Below are 24812 nucleotides of genomic sequence, written 5' to 3' on the forward strand. Positions count from 1 at the left end.
TGTGTCTCACCTGTGTGTCTCACCTGTATGTCTCACCTGTGTGTCTCACTTGCCTACCTCACCTGTCTGTCTCACCTGTCTGTCTCACCTGTGTGTCTCACCTGTCTGTCTCACCTGTGTGTCTCACCTGTGTGTCTCACCTGTCTGTCTCACCTGTGTGTCTCACCTGTCTGTCTCACCTGTGTGTCTCACCTGTCTGCCTCTCCTGTGTGTCTCACCTGTGTGTCTCACCTGTCTGTCTCACCTGTGTGTCTCACCTGTCTGTCTCACTTGTGTGTCTCACCTGTGTGTCTCACCTGTCTGCCTCACCTGTGTGTCTCACCTGTCTGCCTCACCTGTGTGTCTCTCTGCCTCTCAGATGGCGTCTCTGACGATGGGTTTGGGAGACGCTCTGTCTCCTCTACAGTCGGTAAGTTTTTCTCTGTAGCTGCATTAATATTAAACGATCCAGCTGCTCTGAACCAATGAAAGTAGTTTCGTAGACTAGCTCATGACATCACTATGACATCATACGTGTCGTCACTGACAGGGATCTTTAAGAGCAGGTGTGATTGGTCGGTGTGAACCTGCCGTGTGTGTTTAGGTGGCCGCTCAGCGCCAGCGAGCGCTCGCCATCATGTGTCGAGTTTATGTGGGCTCCATCTACTACGAGCTGGGAGAGGACACCATCAGACAGGCCTTCGCACCCTTCGGACCAATCAAAAGCATCGACATGTCCTGGGACTCTGTCACCATGAAACACAAGGTCAGAGGTCAACTCGCTCTCTTCCTCCCTCTGACTGCGGCGAATAAACAGGAAGTCAGAGTTATGTCTACCACTCCCTCCATAGAAACTATCAACTATCAATAGTTAAACTATTAATACCACAAAGTCCTGCATTCAAATCTTTACTGAAGGTGAAGAGTGACAGCGAGGTTTTATCAGCATAACGTACTTACATTTACTCCACATACTGCTGGATAGTGTAATAAATAATAACGCATCATATTTTATTTGTTATCTGAATCTGCAGCGTAACCAGTAACATTTATCTGTCAGTAAATGTAGTTTACAGTGTTTAGAAGAACACAGCTGCATATTTTTTAAGTGCTTTGGGCGTTTTTTATTTTGATATAGTTATTTATTATTATTGTTATTTCAGGGTACAGTGAGTTAGAATATTTTTAACTTCTAAACATCATAATAAATCTCTGGCAGGCAGTTGCCCATCTTCCATCTTGCTTGATGGTAAAGTCTCCGTGTTTCTAACCGGTACGTGGATATGATGGATGTAACGTATTGGTGTCTGAAGAATGACACCAGTGTCCACAGAGGAAGTTGATTTGACGACCAGGAGACGGTGTTCTGTGGGTTTGTGTCTCAGAGTGTAAAATAAGTATTGTTTAAGACTTTAATTGTAGTTTAAGAGTTATAATAGAAGACAGTGTCATCAGCATAGAGGCGGTGCCTCAGTTTATATACTGTATATAATGAACACAATGGGACCCGGATCGGATCTTGGCAGAACTCCTGTGGACAGACTGAGTGGCTCAGTTCAGTTTCTGTAAACACACCTGTACTCAGGCGTTCCTTGTTAACGCTGCCGTGTGTTTGTGTCTGCAGGGTTTTGCCTTCGTGGAGTATGAGATGCCGGAGGCGGCTCAGCTGGCTCTGGAGCAGATGAACTCTGTCGTCCTTGGAGGCAGAAACATCAAGGTGAGTCCAGACTGATGACCTGTCCGTCAGGTGCGGCAGTGTGTAGCTGAAGGTGTTGGTGTCCGCAGCAGACAGCAGAAAGTCTTCTTCAGTCCAATTTAAACTGCAGCTGCTGACAGTTTGATGGCAGCAGCGGGTTGGATGAAGAATTATCCTTGTGTTGCTGAACCGTGCTGAGGATGCAGTCTGTCCATCTTCCTCGTCTTCCAGGTGGGGCGGCCCAGTAACATCGGCCAGGCTCAGCCAATCATCGACCAGCTTGCGGAGGAAGCGCGTGCCTTCAACAGGATCTACGTGGCGTCGGTGCACCCCGACCTCTCTGACGATGACATCAAGAGTGTCTTCGAGGCCTTTGGCAAAATCAAGTCCTGCATGCTGTCCCGAGAGCCGACCACAGGACGCCATAAAGGCTACGGCTTCATCGGTGAGCAGAGCTGCATGTGATGGCTTGGGGGGGGGGGCTGTAGACCAGTCCTCTGGGTCTGATGGCTTTATGTTGCTGGTCACCAGAGTACGACAAGGCCCAGTCTTCACAGGATGCTGTGGCCTCCATGAACCTGTTTGATCTCGGGGGTCAGTACCTGCGGGTGGGGAAGGCCGTGACTCCGCCCATGCCCCTCCTCACGCCGATGGCCCCAGGAGGCCTCCCTGCCGCCGCTGCCGTGGCAGCTGCCGCCGCCACCGCTAAGATCACTGCTCAGGTAACTCCTGAAGCTCCGCCTCCCTGAGAGACAGAACAAACAAACAAACAAACAAACAAACAGACGAAAAGGTGTTTCTGAACAAATACAGAATCATTTATAACAAGCATATCACATGTGGTGGTTTTTACTGTGCAGCACTTTGAGTAGTATATACATATATATATATATATACTACTCAAGATACATGATACATGAGTTTCAGAATATGTCGGTGTTGGGTTTGTTCCCCTTTCTGCTTTAATGACAGCAGCACTCGAGCTTCATGGAGTCTACAAGTTTGTGTAAAACCTGATGATCCGTGTTGTCCCGGCAGGATCTGACAATGTTCCACAGAGCTTCCTGTGATGTCACAAAATGTTCAGTATGGTTGAGGTCAGGTGACTGTGGAGGGAAGTCCAGGACAGTCAGGACTCCTCGTCTGGTCTTCTCTGGTCTTCAGTCGTTGTTGTTGCAGAGCTTTGAGGTGTTTGGGGTCGTTGTCCTGCTGCAGGATGAATCCTTCCAGCATGAAGATGCAAACCAGACGGTCCAGCATGTCTCTGAAGAACGGAGCGCTGCTTCTCCTCCGTCAGGGGGGTCAGTTCACTCCAGAGTAGTCAAACCCCCCCAGACCTGAATATTCCCTCCAGCATGTCTGACTGTGGGTTTGATAGACTGCGGTATCGTTCTCTCTCCTGTTGGTCTCCCTACATTCACCCCTCTGTTACTGCTGTACATCTCAGACTGGGATTCATCAGTAAATAAGACGTTTTTCCAGTCATCCACTGGGAAACGCTGGTATTTCTTATCCCACCCCGAGCGTTTGGCCTTGTTTCCCTTGAGAGGCGGTTTAGAAGCTGCTGCTCGTCCTCTGAGACGTCTGTAGACTCTACTGCTGATTGGAGTCTTGTGGTCTTTATTTATCAGATTCTGTATCTGTGATGAAGTTTCTGTCTCTCAGGGAACTCAGCTTGATGTATTGATCTTCTGATGGTGTTTTGGATGCACTGGTCCAGTTTCTGCAGAGTGTTTTAGAGCTTCATGCGACCTCTTAGAAACCTTTAGTCCAGCCATGATGTGATGCTGAGAAAGCTGCTCTTTGCTTAGAACGTCAGGTTTCCCGCCATCACAACGCTGCTCAGTGATCAATGATCTGCTGGGAACATGAGGCGGCCATGTTTATAACAGGTGATCACTGGCTGCAGGTTGAGTTATTGAACGAGCCTCCTGAGTGTCGTCTGAACGCTTCAATGGAAGAGAAACAATTCAAAGATCTTTGCTACAAAGTTAAGTTGGTCAATGATTTTTGGTTGCTGACACAGAAATACTGCAGAATCTTCTAATTCTTCTAAAATAAAGATTTTCAATGTGGTCTCAGACTTTTGGACCCCAATGTGCATATCTTATATATATATATATATATATATATATATATATATATATATTTGGCAGTAGAGGGGGTCTGGATCTGATATATTTCCACAGTATCTGATGTGTTTTGTGTTGCGTTCAGGAGGTGGTGGGAGCGTCGGTGCTCGGAGCTCTGGCTGGACCGGCGCTCCTCTCTCAGCAGCTGGGAGGACTTCCTCAGGCTGTCATGGCTGCTCAGGCTCCAGGTGTCATCACAGGTAGGAGCACCAACAGCCCCGCCCACACACATTAAACCCCACCCCCCCTTGTTAACGAGGACGTCCTGCTGTCCAATCACTGAGTGTCAGTGTGCAGCCAGTCACAGTCTGAATCCAATGATGTCACATTAATCAAAACATCACAGCAGGTTCAGGAAGTCTTTTGTTTTTTCCTTCCTCAACATCAACTATTAAGAGAAACCTGACAGAATAAAACAGCACGTATGAAACAGAGGAACTTTATTTTTCTGTGTTTATTTGATATTATTTCCTCGTGCAGCTGTGACTGATTCAGAAAGACGAACCTGAACAGACATCATTTCTGTTTGAAGAATGTTGACAGTTGTCTTGTTTGTTGTCCTGAACATGATACGTTTTAATCCTGTAAGATCCATTTAAGCTTTACACAAATTATTGTTTTGTTATTATCTTATTCACACATCTTATTATCTTGTTCAGATAAGTTATTATCTTGTTCAGTATGTCGTCCATATGACTTCTCTTATTCACTCTAATTCGTATCTTGTTCACCTGAGTTATTATCTTGTTTTTATAAGATTCGTATCTTGTTCTCACGTTATTGTGTGAACGAGATCACCAGTTAAAGTGTTTCAGGTCTGCAGCAGCTGCTGAATGTGAGTCATCAGTCAGACCTCGTTCTGCTTTTATTATTATTAGTTTGTTTGTGTTGCTTCATCCGAAGCGTCTCCACTAATACATTTTCTCTTTTATTGTCTTTTTTTTCTCTCTCTCTGTTTTTTCTCCTCTCTTCCCCTCTCTCTATCGCCCCCCCCCCCCAACGTTCACACCCACAGTGACCTCTTAGCCCCTCCCCTTTGCTGCACACTGACCAACCAAGTGAAGAGGACTGTTTCTAGCCCCTCCCTTTAAACATAGCCCCTCATTCCTATTGGCCAGTGAGTCTCAGATGCTGTGTGATTTGTAGAGTTTCGGTCATGTTGTTCATCACACCTGCACACTGGGGGGGTTCATTCTTAGCTTAAAGTCCAAAACTTCCTGTTTCCTGAGATTGTTGTATTTAACCAACTGTGAGTATTTAAAGTTCAATCTTACACGGTCACTACAGGAACATCAGCTGCTAGCTAGTAGGCGGAGTCACAGTCAGGAGCGGGTGCACTCGTTTGCAGCTCCGCTGGGTGGTGATGCACCACAGGCGGGTGGAGTTAATGATGGAAATAAAAGCAGTTTGGCTGAATCCAAATATTCTCCTTCTGGACTGGTGGACCTCAATCACACGAACCGCGACATGTTCACTGTCGTCGGGTCAAGTCTGCGCCGGACCACCAGGAGACCGAAGATTCTGCTGACATTTAAGATTATAATAAATAAATCAGCCTGTTATTCTGCACATTATAGCTCACAAAGCAAATGTCATCAAAAGTCAATATTTTACATTCCTATTATTATTATTATTATTATTATTATATTATTATTATTATTGATTTTTATTATTATTATTATTATTATTATTATTATTGATTATTATTATTATTATTATTATTATTATTATTATTATTATTATTATTATTATTGATTATTATTATTGATTTTTATATTATTATTATTATTATTATTATTGATATTATTGATTTTTGTAATTATTATTATTATTATTATTATTATTATTATTATTATTATTATTGTTATTATTGATTTATTATTATTATTATTATTATTATTATTATTGTTATTATTGATTATTATTATTATTATTATTATTATTATTATTATTATTGTTGTTATTATTGATTTTTATTATTGCTAATAATGATAAGTATTATCCTCTTTTACATTGTTACTTTATAGCCTATTGCTGCAGGATTGTGGGTAAAAAGACTCTCTGGAGGTCTACAGGAAGTCCGCTGAAGGCCTCTTGTGGACTTGATGATCGGTGGCCTTGGACAGACTCGGCACCGGCAGACGTCCCCCCGAGGAACGAGTCTCTGCGCTGAAGTTCGGACATTTGGATTCAGCCTTTGAGTGTTTTAGTTTTAACTCCACCCGTCTCCTGAGCAGGGCGGGACTAGCGTGTTAAACCAGTGCACCCAGTGTGTGTTCTGGTCGGAGGGTCGGTCCAGCAGCCTGGGGCGGCTCCCTGCAGCCGGACCGCCGCCGCCCGTCTGACCGTCCTGTCCTTCCTGCTTCCTGTCTGTTTCAGGCGTGACCCCGGCACGAACCGGCCTGCCTCAGGTGGGTCTGGTGAACCCGGTGCTGGCCACGCCCCCGGCACCGGCGGCCCCTTTCAGTGTCGAGGTGAAGAGAAATGAGGAGGAGGAGCTTCAGCAGGAGGCGCAGCAGGACGGAGCCACGGAGCCGCTCAGCGAGCAAGAACACATGAGCATCAGCGGCAGCAGCGCCAGACACATGGTGATGAGGAAGCTGCTGCGCAAGCAGGAGGTACGAGTTCAACGCCTGCCCGGGAGCAAGGCACCGCGGGGGGGGGGGGGGTCAACGCCTGCCCGGGAGCAAGGCACCGCGGGGGGGGGGGGGGTCAACGCCTGCCCGGGAGCAAGGCACCGCGGGGGGGGGGGGGGGGTTCAACCCCTGCCCGGGAGCAAGGCACCACGGGGGGGGGGGGTTCAACGCCTGCCCAGGAGCAAGGCACCACGGGGAGGTGGGGTTCAACGCCTGCCCGGGAGCAAGGCACCGCGGGGGGGGGGGGGGGGGTCAACGCCTGCCCGGGAGCAAGGCACCGTGGCGGGGGAGGGTTCAACGCCTGCCCAGAAGCAAGGCACCACGGGGGGGGGGGGAGGGGACTTGGGACTTGCTGGACTTGACTCAGGACCTGGTCTTGCTTTGAAACACTGACACTCTGCAGGTGGACTTGATATGGGACTTGTTGGTTGGACTTCAGGACTTGGTCAGGACTTGGTCAGGACTTGGTCAGGACTTGGGGACTTGGTCAGGACTTGGTCAGGACTTGGGCTGGTTGGTTGTATCTTATGAGACAGGAAACAGGTGATGTTGGACATCATGCAGACTCAGGTAGACTTGATTTGGGACTGGGACTCGTACACCCTGCAGGCTGACCTGTATAACAGACGTGTCTCTCTCATCAGTCCACCGTCATGGTCCTGAGGAACATGGTGGGTCCGGAGGACCTGGACGACGACCTGGAGGGCGAAGTGACGGAGGAGTGTGGGAAGTTCGGCCGGGTGCGGCGGGTCGTGATCTACCAGGAGCGTCAGGGCGAGGAGGACGACGCCGATGTCATCGTCAAGATCTTTGTGGAGTTCTCAGAGGCGGCGGAGATGAACCGGGCCATCCGGGCGCTCGACCAGCGCTGGTTCGGGGGACGGAAGGTGGTCGCCGAGGTCTACGACCAGGAACGCTTCGACGGCAGCGACCTGTCGGCATAGATCAGGAACTTCTTCTTCTTCTTCAGTTTGTTTCTGTGCAGGACGTAAAGGACCAGACCGCTGCTTCTCATCCTGTAACTGCAAACTGCAACTTGTTTTTCTATTGATCAAAGGATCCAAACCATCAATGAACTGATTTACTAACAAGTACTGTGTTTATCAAAGCCTGTTATATCAGATATATCAGATATATATATATATATCTGATATATATATATCAGATATATATATATCAGATATATATATATCAGATATATATATATATATATATATATATATATATATATATATATATATATATATACTGATATATGGTGTATCAGGCTTCCAAACAGGAAGAAAAATATAGAAAATCAGCAGAATGATCCTTTAAACTCACCTGCTTTGGTCTCACTTCACCAATCAGATGAATCAATTGGTTCAAACTGTTAAACACATTTAATCTGAACGTGTCTCTGCAGGAAACATGTTCTGAAACTTTTTACAGAATCATTTTTACCTGTTTCAGAAGGTTTTGCTTCTGTTTCCAAATCCAAACAGACTTTTCATGACGCAGCAGACGAACAGTTTTCAGCAGATTCATGATGTTTTAGAGGAAACGTCTGCTGAGACAGAAGAGGAACAAACTGGAACTCGGCTGAAACTTTTAACCTTTTTTTAAACAACTTGTAGATCTGAGATTCTTCCTGGAGTCATAACTCAGTCAGATCTGAACACACGTGACTTCCATCACCAGTAAACCTCCATGAATCCACAGAGAAACCAGAGAAAAGACGTTTTCTTCAGGATGACAGTGATCACTGATACTTGTCTGTTCATCATGTTACACTGAGACTGTTTGACTAAATGTAAACAAATGTGGTGTAAAAACACAGCTAACTCACTGAAGACTTCCTGTTTACATCCCCCAAAGCATTGTGGGAACTGTAGTCCCAGACCATCCCACAAATCAAAGTCCTTATTATAATAAATAATAATAATAATGTTTATTAATATATAACTTGTCAAAACCAGAGATTACAAAGTGCTTTACAAGGACTAAATGAGTGCAGTCACATTTTCCCAAATTGAAGAAGATAAAATACATTTTCAGAAGCAAATAAATAAATTTTAAATAAAACATAAAATCTAAAGTTGAGGGCAGAGAGCGGCTGGTGTGTTCAGGGACTCTGACGCTGACGTCAGATGATGATCAGCGGGATGGAAGCAGACGTGGGTTAAAGGATGAGAAGCAGCTGTGGTCCAGATGTTTCTTCCAGTTTTTTTGCAGCCAAACAGAATCTGGACATTTGTGTTCATGAACTGACCGACGCTCCTGAACGCAACGCCATCATCCAAACTCGAGCCATGAGGCTGATGATGAAACATGGATTCTCCGTCTGAGGCCGCCGGGGGTCAAAGGTCAGCAGTGACGATGTCTTCAGGTGTACTTACACCAACATATGTGAATAAAACTTTACTTTTTTAAATAACGAGTGTGAGTTTGTTTCTCATGAAGCTGTTGTTTGATTGGTTCTTTTTACAATGAAATTAAAATCTCTCAGCTTATAAATGATACAACAGAGAAATAACATCACAAAAATAAACAATAACAATAATTGACAGTTTAAGTTATTATATAACTAATAAGCTTCATATCAAGGATCTTAGAAAGACATCTAACTGCTTCAAACAGGACAAGAATAAATAAATTCCACATCTGGGAAGAATATTTTCAGAATCAGAATAATGTTTATTTGCTGAGTATGTATATATATATATATATATATATATATATATATCAATCACTGTATACAGGTGAACCTGTTTCTGTGGACGGTAAACAGGATACAAACAGTACAAAGAAGTGAAGAGATAAATATGAAATGTTACTGTCAGAGGTGGATTCAGTGATTTGAGGGCTGCTTTATTTCAGTCTTTCTCTAACTGGGAATGTTGGTATCAGCAGTGGAAGAAGAAAAACTCCAACCTATTAATACCACACAGTACAAATACTGTCAAAGTCCCTAATCAGGACAATGTACTGAAATCTACTGAACGTCTGTTCCACATGGAAATTTTAATTCTTATCAACTGCTGGATAGATTAATAAATAATAACGCATCATATTTTATTTGTTATATTTTGTGAGTAAAATCTGAATCTGCAGCGTAACCAGTCACATTTATCTGTCAGTAAATGTAGTTTACAGTGTTTTCCTCTGAAGTAGAATTATTTTTAAGCGTTTTGGGTCTTTTGTAAGTTATTTATAATCAGTCAGAATAATAAGAGTTCAATATGTTTCACATGTAAACATCATAATGAATCTGCATCTGTTTGCAGTGACTTTATGTACATTTTGCGGCAGAATCCCATTTATTTGATAATTTTCATTAAAAAAACATTACTATAGTTTATTGAGACTTTTATTCTGAAGCACACCAAACTTTACACTCAGAGGGCACAGTCTTTTATTGTGAAGACTGACCGGACGCGTGGGTGTTTCCGGCGGTGAGCTTGACGTGACGTCAGCCTGCGTGCCTGCGTACGGCGGCTCGGAGGGTCAGTCCGCGCCGCTCCGCCGCTGCTGTTGCTGACGATGGGAGACATTTACTGCGAAGAGCTCGAGGATTTAGTTCACTTCTCAGTGCACGACCTGCCGGCACGAGGCTATGTCGTCATGGAGGAGATCCGACGTCAGGGGAAACTCTGTGACGTCACGCTCAAGGTAAACATGACGCCGCGTCGAGGCTTGTGTTAGCCTGCTAGCTGCTAGTTAGCCCTCAGGAGGAAGCTAGCCGAGCTAACAGCGCTAACAACATGCTAACAACATGCTAACTCAGCTAACAGCGGATTATAATCAGAAACTAACAGCTGGTGTTAGGCAGCCATGTGACGTCACAGCCTGATAAGCTGTCAGCACTCACTCTGTTGACCCTTGACCCTCCGGACACACCTGAGACCTGCTGACTGAGGCCCAATCGCAGTGCCTCCCCTAAGGCCCCCGTATATAACGTCACAGCACTATGAATTTATGGGTAATCCGTCAGGCAGAGTGCAGAATGTTTGAGGCGCGCGTGAAGGGCACGTGATGACTTCACAGCGCTAAACCTTTAAGCCAGCCAGTGACGCCGGGACCGGGTCTGACAGGTGCAGGTAGCGCCCGTGTGTTGGGACGGACTCTACCTGATACTGGCTGAGATATAATCAATATAATCAATAACTCAGAGTGACAGCTACAGTCACACTACCTGACAGGACCGATGCAGTTAACACACCAACCAGACATGACGTCATTAGTGTCTAAATCTGACAAATGATATTATATATATATAATAATATTCATATTGACAGACTCGGATATTGATCATTCTCTTCAGTCCCATCAAGACGAGCAGATCTATAATATAATCACTTCCTCCTCACAATAATTAACGCTAATTTAAGAAATCTCTGCAATATTTATGAGCTGCAGTTTTGCTAAATTACAGCAACTTTTCTGGATGAAACGTCTGAATCAGCAGCCGCTTGTGATTTGGACCAATCATGGCGTTTAGTTTCGCAGTAACTGACGTCATCGCAGCACACAGGAAGTGATTACACGAGTCTTTGTTGGTAGCAGTTTAAAATAAATCACATCATTTTCCTTTGCTTGCAATTTTTCACAATTCCTACAATTTTACCACAAAGACACATAAAACAAACTATCAGAAGAAAAATCAAAATCAAACATTTTTGGCGCCAATAATCACAAAAGCTCAGTGAGATCAATAAACTCCGGCTTCTTCCTGGCAGCTGATTATTGTTATTATAGCTGATGCTGCGGTCCACTGTACTCTGATCTCAAAAAAAATGACCTCCAACACGGAAAAGTGTGATGGAACGGTCGTTCAAGACGGAATTCCAGGTGGGAAACTCGGGATCCATCCAGCCAAACACACTAACATGGCGGCACACAGCGAACAGGAAGCAGGATGACCTTCTCATCAGTGTTTGAGACGCTGCTCCTCTGTCTCTCAGTGCGCTGAGCTATTCATCAGCTGCTGCTTGGAATGAAACCTGCGTGTTCATGGCGTCCATGTTTTCCCGAGCAGACGCACTGGGACACATTCAGATTGGAAGCTGGAATACCGAATCAGAAATATCAACTTCCGACTTGCAGTTGACCGCAGCATTAAACCAAACTGTCGGTGCTCTACCGCCATCGTCCAGAGGCCGCATGCATAAAGGACGCGCACACTCAAAAACCACCGTACGCCATCTCCAGCACACAAACTGGTATCTATAGACACAGACTGGGAACGCCTCACGCTGACGTCAGACCAGCGAACACGTTGCTCTAAAGCGACGAGTGAAATATAAGCTGAGACTGTTTTAGTGAAACTGGCTGAAATAAGTCAGGACCTCACAGCCAATCACTGCAAGCGTTCTTCTATCTAATGTGACGTGTGATTGGCTGACTGCTGCAGCAAGTACAACACAGTCTGCTGATAAAACATCACGGTACAGTTTATACACTTAATAGATCAATAAATTAATACGTCACTGTACAGTTTATACACTTAATAGATCAATAAATTAATACGTCACTGTACAGTTTATACACTTAATAGATCAATAAATGAATACGTCACTGTACAGTTTATACACTTAATAGATCAATAAATTAATACATCACTGTACAGTTTATACACTTAATAGATCAATAAATTAATGTCACTGTACAGTTTATACACTTAATAGATCAATAAATGAATACGTCACTGTACAGTTTATACACTTAATAGATCAATAAATGAATACGTCACTGTACAGTTTATACACTTAATAGATCAATAAATGAATACGTCACTGTACAGTTTATACACTTAATAGATCAATAAATTAATAGGTCACTGTACAGTTTATACACTTAATAGATCAATAAATGAATACGTCACTGTACAGTTTATACACTTAATAGATCAATAAATTAATACGTCACTGTACAGTTTATACACTTAATAGATCAATAAATTAATACGTCACTGTACAGTTTATACACTTAATAGATCAATAAATGAATACGTCACTGTACAGTTTATACACTTAATAGATCAATAAATGAATACGTCACTGTACAGTTTATACACTTAATAGATCAATAAATTAATAGGTCACTGTACAGTTTATACACTTAATAGATCAATAAATTAATACGTCACTGTACAGTTTATACACTTAATAGATCAATAAATTAATACGTCACTGTACAGTTTATACACTCAATAGATCAATAAATGAATACGTCACTGTACAGTTTATACACTTAATAGATCAATAAATTAATACGTCACTGTACAGTTTATACACTTAATAGATCAATAAATTAATACATCACTGTACAGTTTATACACTTAATAGATCAATAAATGAATACGTCACTGTACAGTTTATACACTTAATAGATCAATAAATTAATATGTATGGTATCTATCACTTTAATGGCACCAGTACTGGTATTGGTATTGGTACTGGTACTGGTATTGGTATTGGTACTAGTATTGGTACTGGTACTGGTATTGGTACTGGTACTAAAATTGGTACTGGTATTGGTCTTGGTACTGGTACTAAAATTGGTACTGAATTGGTACTGGTACTAAAATTGGTATTGGTACTGGTACTGGTATTGGTACTGGTACTAAAATTGGTACTGGTATTGGTCTTGGTACTGGTACTAAAATTGGTACTGGTATTGGTACTGGTATTGGTACTGGTACTAAAATTGGTATTGGTACTGGTACTGGTGTTGGTATTGGTACTGGTACTGGTATTGGTATTGGTACTGGTATTGGCATTGGTACTGGTATTGGTACTAGTATTGGTACTGGCATTGGTACTGGTATTGGTACTGTTACTGGTATTGGTATTGGTATTGGTACTGGTATTGGTACTGGTATTGGTACTGGTATTGGTATTGGTACTTGTATTGGCATTGGTACTGGTATTGGTACTGGTATTGGTACTGGTATTGGTATTGGTACTTGTATTGGCATTGGTACTGGTATTGGTACTGGTACTGGTACTGGTATTGGTATTGGTATTGGTACTGGTACTGGTACTGGTATTGGTACTGGTATTGGTATTGGTATTGGTACTGGTACTGGTATTGGTACTGGTATTGGTATTGGTATTGGTACTGGTACTGGTATTGGTACTGGTATTGGTACTGGTATTGGTATTGGTACTTGTATTGGCATTGGTCCTGGTATTGGTACTGGTACTGGTACTGGTATTGGTATTGGTATTGGTACTGGTACTGGTACTGGGGTTGTATTTTGTAAATAGTACCCAGTCCCAGGTCAGGTTGACGATTGGCTGCACTGATTTACTGTTTTGCATTTACACTGAGATCAATAAATGCCGATCAAAGACACATCAGGAATGTGTCACATGACGGTGCAGGTAGAGCTGCTGCAGGTTAATCCTCCACTCAGTCTGCTGAGTCTGTAACAGAACACTGAACAGGTAAGAACATTGTGATGTGCTCTCACCTGTTCACTGCTCTGTATTCACCTGTACAGGTGAGAACGTTGTACCTTGACGTGTTGTGGTTTTGTCTGCAGGTCGGGGATCATAAGTTCAGCGCTCATCGGATCGTGCTGGCGGCCTCCATCCCATATTTCCACGCCATGTTCACCAACGACATGGTGGAGTGCAAACAGGACGAGATCCTGATGCAGGGCATGGACCCCAGGTAACCACAAAGCAGTTCAGGTACCAGTCCGGGTACCAGTGCACCCGACTGAGACCAGTTCAGGTATCAGATACTGTCTGACCTGTTCCTCTCTTGCAGCGCTCTGGAGGCTCTGATAAACTTCGCATACAGTGGCCATGTTGCCATCGACCAGCAGAACGTGCAGTCTCTCCTGATTGGCTCGAGCTTCCTACAGCTGCAGAATGTTAAAGATGCCTGCTGCTCCTTCCTGCAGGAGAGGTGAGTCATGCCACCGCAGATGCTCAGTGATGCTCTGCAGTCACACGCTACCGCACATGCTCATTGGCGCTCTGTTTAAAAAAGACGTATCAGACTGAAGTGATTTAAAACAACAGGTAGATACACTGAGTTCATGTAAAACATATAATAATCAATTGTAATGATCAGGAGATTTGCTCACCTGTCTCACCTGTCCGTTTACCTGTCCAGGTTACACCCTAAGAACTGTTTGGGCGTCCGTCAGTTCGCAGAGACCATGATGTGCACGACGCTGTATGACTCAGCCAGCAGCTTCCTGCACCAGCACTTTGTGGAGGTTTCCTTATCGGAGGAGTTCCTGGGCCTGAGGACGGAGGAGGTGCTGGAGCTGGTCGGCTGCGACGAACTCAACATCAAAGCAGAGGAGCAGGTGAGACAGCTCACCTGAAATCCTCACCTGAGACCCTCACAGAGAAGTGTACCTGTCAGGAAAGAAATCATGACTCACCTGTACAGGTCAGGTGAGTTAGCTGATAATACAGCTCAGGTGTGTCAAGTGTTAGCAGCTCAGAGGCTCACAGTGGTGACAACAAATGTACCTGTGCAGATGTTTGAGGCGTGTTATTTGTTACCTGTGCGGATGTTTGAGGCGTGTTATTTGTTACCTGTGCAGATGTTTGAGGCGTGTTATTTGTTACTTGTGCAGATGTTTTAGGCGTGTTATTTGTTACCTGTGCAGATGTTTTAGGCGTGTTATTTGTTACCTGTGCAGATGTTTGAGGCGTGTTATTTGTTACCTGTGCAGATGTTTGAGGCGTGTTATTTGTTACCTGTGCAGATGTTTGAGGCGTGTTATTTGTTACCTGTGCAGATGTTTGAGGCGTGTTATTTGTTACCTGTGCAGATGTTTGAGGCGTGTTATTTGTTACCTGTGCAGGTGTTTGAGGTGTGTTATTTGCTACTTGTGCAGATGTTTGAGGCGTGTTATTTGTTACCTGTGCAGGTGTTTGAGGCGTGTTATTTGTTACTTGTGCAGGTGTTTGAGGCGTGTTATTTGCTACTTGTGCAGGTGTTTGAGGCGTGTTATTTGTTACCTGTGCAGATGTTTGAGGCGTGTTATTTGGTACTTGTGCAGGTGTTTGAGGCGTGTTATTTGTTACCTGTGCAGATGTTTGAGGCGTGTTATTTGCTACCTGTGCAGGTGTTTGAGGTGTGTTATTTGTTACCTGTGCAGATGTTTGAGGCGTGTTATTTGCTACCTGTGCAGGTGTTTGAGGTGTGTTATTTGTTACCTGTGCAGGTGTTTGAGGTGTGTTATTTGTTACCTGTGCAGATGTTTGAGGCGTGTTATTTGCTACCTGTGCAGGTGTTTGAGGTGTGTTATTTGTTACCTGTGCAGATGTTTGAGGCGTGTTATTTGTTACCTGTGCAGGTGTTTGAGGCGTGTTATTTGTTACCTGTGCAGATGTTTGAGGTGTGTTATTTGTTACCTGTGCAGATGTTTGAGGTGTGTTATTTGTTACCTGTGCAGGTGTTTGAGGCGTGTTATTTGTTACCTGTGCAGATGTTTGAGGTGTGTTATTTGCTACTTGTGCAGATGTTTGAGGCGTGTTATTTGTTACCTGTGCAGATGTTTGAGGTGTGTTATTTGTTACCTGTGCAGGTGTTTGAGGCGTGTTATTTGTTACCTGTGCAGATGTTTTAGGTGTGTTATTTGCTACTTGTGCAGGTGTTTGAGGCGTGTTATTTGCTACTTGTGCAGGTGTTTGAGGCGTGTTATCTGTTACCTGTGCAGATGTTTGAGGTGTGTTATTTGCTACTTGTGCAGGTGTTTGAGGCGTGTTATTTGCTACTTGTGCAGGTGTTTGAGGCGTGTTATTTGCTACTTGTGCAGGTGTTTGAGGCATGTTATTTGCTACTTGTGCAGGTGTTTGAGGCGTGTTATTTGCTACTTGTGCAGGTGTTTGAGGCGTGTTATTTGCTACTTGTGCAGGTGTTTGAGGTGTGTTATTTGCTACTTGTGCAGGTGTCTGAGGCATGTTATTTGTTACTTGTGCAGATGTCTGAGGCGTGTTATTTGCTACTTGTGCAGGTGTTTGAGGCGTGTTATTTGCTACTTGTGCAGGTGTTTGAGGCGTGTTATTTGTTACCTGTGCAGGTGTTTGAGGCGTGTTATTTGCTACTTGTGCAGGTGTTTGAGGCATGTTATTTGCTACTTGTGCAGGTGTTTGAGGCGTGTTATTTGCTACTTGTGCAGGTGTTTGAGGCGTGTTATTTGCTACTTGTGCAGGTGTTTGAGGCGTGTTATTTGCTACTTGTGCAGGTGTTTGAGGCGTGTTATTTGCTACTTGTGCAGGTGTTTGAAGCGTGTTATTTGCTACTTGTGCAGGTGTTTGAAGCATGTTATTTGCTACTTGTGCAGGTGTTTGAAGCATGTTATTTGCTACTTGTGCAGGTGTTTGAGGCGTGTTATTTGCTACTTGTGCAGGTGTTTGAAGCATGTTATTTGCTACTTGTGCAGGTGTTTGAGGCGTGTTATTTGCTTCTTGTGCAGGTGTTTGAGGCAGTGCTGGCCTGGGTTCATCATGACCGGGACAGGCGGGAGTCTCTGCTGCCAGAGTTGCTCTCTAAAATCAGACTGCCGCTGTGTCGACCTCAGTACCTGTCAGACCGAGTCCAGCAGGACGAACTCGTCCGCTGCTGCCATAAATGCAGGTGAGACAGGTGCAAACAGCAGGTAGATGTTGCATCAGGTGACACCATGTGGACGTGTAATGATTGTTTCTCTGAATGACTTTGCTGTCAGAGATCTGGTGGATGAAGCCAAAGATTTCCACCTGATGCCAGAGCGTCGTCCTCATCTGCCGACCTTCAAGACCCGACAGAGGTGCTGCACGTCCATCACAGGACTCATCTACGCTGTGGGAGGACTCAACAGCTCAGGTACCTGTACGACACCTGCACAACACCTGCCTGAGCAGAGGTGGGGCTACAACATGATGCAGTGTGATTGGTCCTCAGCTGATGTCAGTTTTTTTCTCCTCCAGGTGATTCCTTAAACGTGGTTGAAGTGTTTGATCCAATTGGGAACTTCTGGGAGCGCTGTCAGCCAATGAGGACAGCTCGCAGCAGAGTGGGCGTGGCCGTTGTTAATGGGCTGCTGTACGCCATTGGAGGATATGACGGCCAATCGCGGCTCAGCACTGTGGAGGTTTACAATCCAGAGACAGACAGCTGGACGCGAGTGTCGAGCATGAACAGCCAGCGCAGGTCAATACACGATCAATACACTGATCAATACACGATCGATACACTGATCAATACATTGATCAATACACTGATCAATATACGATCAATACAGTGATATGATGTCATAATCGTGTCGTCCTCAGCGCCATGGGAACGGTTGTGATTGATGGACACATCTACGTCTGCGGCGGCTACGATGGGAAATCTTCTCTGAACTCGGTGGAGTGTTATTCTCCGGAGACGGACAGGTGAAGATTCATGGACTCATTCATTTATTCTAACAAATTATTATTATTATTATTATTATTATTATATTACATTAATATACTTCGTTAAATGACAGGTGGCTTAAAGAGCTTTCAGGCTGTTAACTTAAAGGTCTTTTTACGCTTTAAAAAGCCCTTAAACCATGAATGTAATCCACAAGTAAAAACCCCTTAAAAGTTACAAGAAAACTTCACACAGCCTTGTTTTTTAAATGATCTGTTAATGGATAAATTAATATACTATAGTAATTTAAGGATCTTTTCCTACCTGTGGAGGTAAAAAATGCTTAAATCTGCCAAACACAGTGAATTGAGAAACAAATAATTATTTAAGGTATCATTGAAGGGATGATGGAGGAACGAAAAGCTCTTAAACTGTGCAGATATTCTACTAAAATATTTTCCAATCCATCAATTATCAATTTAAAACCCAGAGTAGCTATAGAAAGCATCCCAAAGCACGGCCCAAGACAGGAAGCCTCTGCAGCGGGTGATTAAAACCGCCCAGAACATTATTGGTACCCATCTACCGAGCATCAGTGATATCAGTGAGGTGAGCAGCCTGCACAGAGATCCTAAAAGATAAAACCCACCCAACCACAGCCTGCTCACCCGGCTGCTGTTTGGCAAGAGATACAGAAATATCTGCTGTCTTACCACCAGACTACGGAGCAGCTTCTTTCCTCTTCAATTTAGCCTCTGCACTACAACATAAAAATAGTTTTATTTTGATGACTTATTATTTATTAATCCATTTATGTAATTTCTGTTTTGTGAGTAGCATTAAGGGACTACAAACTACATCTGGCATTTGTTGTACAATCTTGTGTTGAATGAATCTTGAATTAAAATACCTTGGTGACATCATTATTAATTTTATCAGTTTAAAGGTTTTGCCCTTTAAAAACCTCTTAAACTGTAGGTGCCATCCATTAAAAACCCTTAATATATATAATTGAAAAAGCTTTTCAAGATTTTCTAAACGCTTAATTCATGCAGAAATTCCCTTAAAATCCCTCAATATATTCAGTCCATGATTCCATTAATTTGTCTCAAATTTGAGTAAACATGTTGAATATCTGAATAAAATCCCTTAAAATCTCATAAATTATCAGCTGCTGACATAAATTTACAAACAGTTGAAAGTCTTCGTCACAGTGTTGGTTAAATATTGACTTGAGTGTGTAGGGTAACAGCTGCTGTTAAACTGCAGGGTCCTTAGGGTAACAGCTGTTGTTAAACTGCAGGGTCCGTAGGGTAACAGCTGCTGTTAAACTGCGGGGTCCGTAGGGTAACAGCTGCTGTTAAACTGCAGGGTCCGTAGGGTAACAGCTGCTGTTACCTGCAGGGTCCGTAGGGTAACAGCTGCTGTTAAACTGCGGGGTCCGTAGGGTAACAGCTGCTGTTAAACTGCGGGGTCCGTAGGGTAACAGCTGCTGTTAAACTGCAGGGTCCGTAGGGTAACAGCTGCTGTTAAACTGCAGGGTCCGTAGGGTAACAGCTGCTGTTACCTGCAGGGTCCGTAGGGTAACAGCTGCTGTTAAACTGCAGGGTCCGTAGGGTAACAGCTGTTGTTAAACTGCGGGGTCCGTAGGGTAACAGCTGCTGTTAAACTGCGGGGTCCGTAGGGTAACAGCTGCTGTTAAACTGCAGGGTCCGTAGGGTAACAGCTGCTGTTACCTGCAGGGTCCGTAGGGTAACAGCTGCTGTTAAACTGCAGGGTCCGTAGGGTAACAGCTGCTGTTAAACTGCAGGGTCTGTAGGGTAACAGCTGTTGTTAAACTGCAGGGTCCGTAGGGTAACAGCTGCTGTTACCTGCAGGGTCTGTAGGGTAACAGCTGCTGTTACCTGCAGGGTCCGTAGGGTAACAGCTGCTGTTAAACTGCAGGGTCTGTAGGGTAACAGCTGCTGTTAAACTGCAGGGTCCGTAGGGTAACAGCTGCTGTTACCTGCAGGGTCTGTAGGGTAACAGCTGCTGTTACCTGCAGGGTCCGTAGGGTAACAGCTGCTGTTAAACTGCAGGGTCTGTAGGGTAACAGCTGTTAAACTGCAGGGTCTGTAGGGTAACAGCTGCTGTTAAACTGCAGGGTCTGTAGGGTAACAGCTGTTAAACTGCAGGGTCTGTAGGGTAACAGCTGCTGTTAAACTGCAGGGTCTGTAGGGTAACAGCTGCTGTTAAACTGCAGGGTCCGTAGGGTAACAGCTGTTGTTAAACTGCAGGGTCCGTAGGGTAACAGCTGCTGTTAAACTGCAGGGTCCGTAGGGTAACAGCTGCTGTTACCTGCGGGGTCCGTAGGGTAACAGCTGTTGTTAAACTGCGGGGTCCGTAGGGTAACAGCTGCTGTTAAACTGCAGGGTCCGTAGGGTAACAGCTGCTGTTAAACTGCAGGGTCCGTAGGGTAACAGCTGCTGTTACCTGCAGGGTCCGTAGGGTAACAGCTGCTGTTAAACTGCAGGGTCCGTAGGGTAACAGCTGCTGTTAAACTGCAGGGTCTGTAGGGTAACAGCTGTTGTTAAACTGCAGGGTCCGTAGGGTAACAGCTGCTGTTAAACTGCAGGGTCCGTAGGGTAACAGCTGCTGTTAAACTGCAGGGTCTGTGGGGTAACAGCTGTTAAACTGCAGGGTCCGTAGGGTAACAGCTGTTGTTAAACTGCAGGGTCCGTAGGGTAACAGCTGCTGTTACCTGCAGGGTCCGTAGGGTAACAGCTGCTGTTAAACTGCAGGGTCTGTAGGGTAACAGCTGCTGTTACCTGCAGGGTCCGTAGGGTAACAGCTGCTGTTAAACTGCAGGGTCCGTAGGGTAACAGCTGCTGTTACCTGCAGGGTCTGTAGGGTAACAGCTGCTGTTAAACTGCAGGGTCCGTAGGGTAACAGCTGCTGTTACCTGCAGGGTCCGTAGGGTAACAGCTGTTAAACTGCAGGGTCTGTAGGGTAACAGCTGCTGTTAAACTGCAGGGTCTGTAGGGTAACAGCTGTTAAACTGCAGGGTCTGTAGGGTAACAGCTGCTGTTAAACTGCAGGGTCTGTAGGGTAACAGCTGTTAAACTGCAGGGTCTGTAGGGTAACAGCTGCTGTTAAACTGCAGGGTCCGTAGGGTAACAGCTGCTGTTAAACTGCAGGGTCTGTAGGGTAACAGCTGTTGTTAAACTGCAGGGTCCGTAGGGTAACAGCTGCTGTTAAACTGCAGGGTCTGTAGGGTAACAGCTGTTGTTAAACTGCAGGGTCCGTAGGGTAACAGCTGCTGTTAAACTGCAGGGTCTGTAGGGTAACAGCTGCTGTTAAACTGCAGGGTCTGTAGGGTAACAGCTGCTGTTAAACTGCAGGGTCTGTAGGGTAACAGCTGCTGTTAAACTGCAGGGTCCGTAGGGTAACAGCTGCTGTTAAACTGCAGGGTCCGTAGGGTAACAGCTGCTGTTAAACTGCAGGGTCTGTAGGGTAACAGCTGCTGTTAAACTGCAGGGTCTGTAGGGTAACAGCTGTTAAACTGCAGGGTCCGTAGGGTAACAGCTGCTGTTAAACTGCAGGGTCCGTAGGGTAACAGCTGCTGTTAAACTGCAGGGTCCGTAGGGTAACAGCTGCTGTTAAACTGCAGGGTCTGTAGGGTAACAGCTGTTAAACTGCAGGGTCTGTAGGGTAACAGCTGCTGTTAAACTGCAGGGTCCGTAGGGTAACAGCTGCTGTTAAACTGCAGGGTCTGTAGGGTAACAGCTGTTGTTAAACTGCAGGGTCCGTAGGGTAACAGCTGCTGTTAAACTGCAGGGTCTGTAGGGTAACAGCTGCTGTTAAACTGCAGGGTCCGTAGGGTAACAGCTGTTGTTAAACTGCAGGGTCTGTAGGGTAACAGCTGCTGTTAAACTGCAGGGTCCGTAGGGTAACAGCTGTTGTTAAACTGCAGGGTCCGTAGGGTAACAGCTGCTGTTAAACTGCAGGGTCTGTAGGGTAACAGCTGCTGTTAAACTGCAGGGTCTGTAGGGTAACAGCTGCTGTTAAACTGCAGGGTCCGTAGGGTAACAGCTGCTGTTAAACTGCAGGGTCTGTAGGGTAACAGCTGTTAAACTGCAGGGTCTGTAGGGTAACAGCTGTTAAACTGCAGGGTCTGTAGGGTAACAGCTGCTGTTAAACTGCAGGGTCTGTAGGGTAACAGCTGCTGTTAAACTGCAGGGTCTGTAGGGTAACAGCTGTTAAACTGCAGGGTCTGTAGGGTAACAGCTGCTGTTAAACTGCAGGGTCTGTAGGGTAACAGCTGTTAAACTGCAGGGTCCGTAGGGTAACAGCTGCTGTTAAACTGCAGGGTCTGTAGGGTAACAGCTGCTGTTAAACTGCAGGGTCCGTAGGGTAACAGCTGCTGTTAAACTGCAGGGTCTGTAGGGTAACAGCTGCTGTTAAACTGCAGGGTCTGTAGGGTAACAGCTGTTAAACTGCAGGGTCTGTAGGGTAACAGCTGTTAAACTGCAGGGTCCGTAGGGTAACAGCTGCTGTTAAACTGCAGGGTCCGTAGGGTAACAGCTGCTGTTAAACTGCAGGGTCCGTAGGGTAACAGCTGCTGTTAAACTGCAGGGTCCGTAGGGTAACAGCTGTTAAACTGCAGGGTCCGTAGGGTAACAGCTGCTGTTAAACTGCAGGGTCTGTAGGGTAACAGCTGCTGTTAAACTGCAGGGTCCGTAGGGTAACAGCTGCTGTTAAACTGCAGGGTCCGTAGGGTAACAGCTGCTGTTAAACTGCAGGGTCCGTAGGGTAACAGCTGCTGTTAAACTGCAGGGTCCGTAGGGTAACAGCTGCTGTTAAACTGCAGGGTCTGTAGGGTAACAGCTGCTGTTACTCTACTTACAGGTCAGTTAAGGGTTAATTAAAGGGACTTTATGGTGATCATTTCAGGCTGAATGTTGTTAATAAGTCTGATCAGTATGATTGATGCTGTGCGGTGCTGCAGATGGACGGTGGTGACGGAGATGAGTGCGAGTCGCAGCGCTGCTGGTGTGACGGTGTTTGACGGACGCATCTTTGTCTCTGGCGGCCATGACGGTTTACAGATCTTCAACACGGTCAGTAAACTGATCAATACAGATCTAGAGAACACATTATTATTAGTAGTAGTATTAAGACTCATTATTTCAGACTTTTTTCTGATTAGAAGTAAATTGTTGGAAAACTGATAATTAATGATTATAAGATGATTTATATTAATATATATTGATCAGAATAATCATTAATCATTCAGATATCAGCCGTTTATTTCTATATTTATTTATCTAATATTCAGCACACCTGTGTGATGTCACACATTACATTAAACTGCAGTGTGTGTGTGTGTGTGTGTTGCAGGTGGAGTATTATAACCACCACACTAACCGCTGGCACGCCGCGGCGGCAATGATGAACAAGCGTTGCCGTCACGGTGCGGCGGCTCTCGGCAGTCACATGTACGTGGTGGGCGGGTACGACGGCTCAGGCTTCCTGAGCGGCGCCGAGGTGTTCAGCTCGGCGGCGGGACAGTGGAGCCACCTGGTGGCCATGAACACGCGTCGGAGCAGAGTGTCACTGGTTGCTACGTCGGGTAGGTTGTACGCCGTGGGCGGGTATGACGGACAGTCCAACCTCTGCTCTGTAGAGATGTACAACCCCGACTCCGGCCGCTGGACGTTCATGGCGCCCATGGCGTGTCACGAGGGTGGGGTAGGCGTCGGTTGCATTCCCCTGCAGCCTGCTTAAACCCGCCAATCGGAGCTGAAGGAGCCGTGTTTCTGAGGAGGCCACGCCCTCCTGTGGCCATACAATGCCGGGCTGAACGCTCACCTGCACACACGCCACGCCTGAGGGATTCTGGGTAAAGACTGTAGAGTTAGCTCACGCAGGCTAACTGCTAGCATTGTGCTATTAGCGAGCGTGTGCTGATCAATGTTATTGATTTGATTTAAAACAACAAAGCTGCTGAATTTAAACAGGATGAATGCTCTGATGTGTTTTCTGTGAACTGTTGAATGATCAGGGAGACGAGAAAGAGACTGAGTGAGACATCTGAGCTATCAGCGCCGCCTGCAGGCTGCAGACGCCATCACATCTTCATCATCAGGCTGAGGTCAGAGGTCAGACCTCCTGGTGTCGCATCCCTGCGTGTTTCTGTAACAGAGCTGAGGAGGCGCTGTGACATGAAAACAACCTGAACTCTGAACAGGTCGAACCACACGAGTTACATCATCGGAGACGCTCAGACTCAAATGTTTCAGAGACGTTTCTGCACGATTTAAAAATGTTTCTCCAACGTTTCTGAAATGTCTTTGAAAATTGCTGAACTTTTCTTAAAGTTTCTTAAACGTTTCTGAATGTTTCCAAGACATTTCTGAAATAATTTGAACGTTTCTGAAACATTTTTTAATGTTTTTAAACGTTTCTCCACAGTCAATAAATCTTAAACTTTCAGTGTGAACGAGCTTTTACTAAAAGATGATGTCAGATTCTCTGTGATCAGTGATTGATAAATGATCGATGCAGTCGATCGCAGCTGCTGTCATGAACTCTCTCTCAGTTGATTATAAAATGATCTGATCAGCTGATCGTCTGTCTGTTTGTTCCTGGCGTCCGCTGGGAGGCGCAGACACACCTGAAGCTGTTCCCACGGACAGAAACATCTGAAGAAGAACAGTTTAGTTTCATCAGTAAGAGCCCAGAAACTGAGCTCGTGCTTCATACGATGTGTTGTTGTAGACCTTTGAGCTGGAGCTTTCAGCTACATCTCCTGGCCTTCATCAGCGGATGGAGGCGCTCAGTTGTCATGGAGACAGTTCAGTTGTGATCATGTGGCCTAATTTTTAAATATGAAGGCCACAGGACGCAGCTGAAAGCTCCGGTAAATGGACCCTGATGAATTTCAATTTAGAGAATAAACCAGATGAAATGATCAATAATGATGATCCAATCATCACTGAGTTTATGATTGATTAGATTTCTGTTTGTGGATCATTAAAGAGATGAAATCAA

General features: G+C 45.0%; 2 protein-coding genes across 3 annotated transcripts in view; both read left to right on the top strand.

Annotated features, from left to right (window-relative positions):
• Positions 1-7561, top strand: part of puf60a (poly-U binding splicing factor a) — an 11053-nt gene extending 3492 nt beyond the window's left edge. For both annotated transcript variants that reach the window (XM_042427633.1, XM_042427634.1), the window contains 8 exons: positions 359-409; positions 584-745; positions 1604-1696; positions 1907-2120; positions 2207-2397; positions 3893-4007; positions 6187-6425; positions 7088-7561. In XM_042427633.1, coding sequence (XP_042283567.1) covers positions 359-409; positions 584-745; positions 1604-1696; positions 1907-2120; positions 2207-2397; positions 3893-4007; positions 6187-6425; positions 7088-7387 — 1365 coding nt within the window. In that variant the 3' untranslated portion in view covers positions 7388-7561. The remainder of the gene's footprint in view (positions 1-358; positions 410-583; positions 746-1603; positions 1697-1906; positions 2121-2206; positions 2398-3892; positions 4008-6186; positions 6426-7087) is intronic.
• A 2239-nt stretch (positions 7562-9800) lies between these two features.
• Positions 9801-24812, top strand: klhl18 (kelch-like family member 18). The gene is made up of 10 exons (XM_042429753.1): positions 9801-10094; positions 13972-14102; positions 14202-14342; positions 14553-14751; positions 16876-17036; positions 17128-17264; positions 17369-17591; positions 17714-17818; positions 22768-22879; positions 23160-24812. Exons 1-10 carry the CDS (start codon positions 9966-9968, stop codon positions 23544-23546), a joined length of 1725 nt encoding a protein of 574 aa, XP_042285687.1. The 5' UTR covers positions 9801-9965; the 3' UTR covers positions 23547-24812.

The sequence above is a fragment of the Thunnus maccoyii genome, chromosome 12 (genome assembly GCF_910596095.1).
Source record: "Thunnus maccoyii chromosome 12, fThuMac1.1, whole genome shotgun sequence".
NCBI classification, from domain to species: Eukaryota; Metazoa; Chordata; class Actinopteri; order Scombriformes; family Scombridae; genus Thunnus; species Thunnus maccoyii.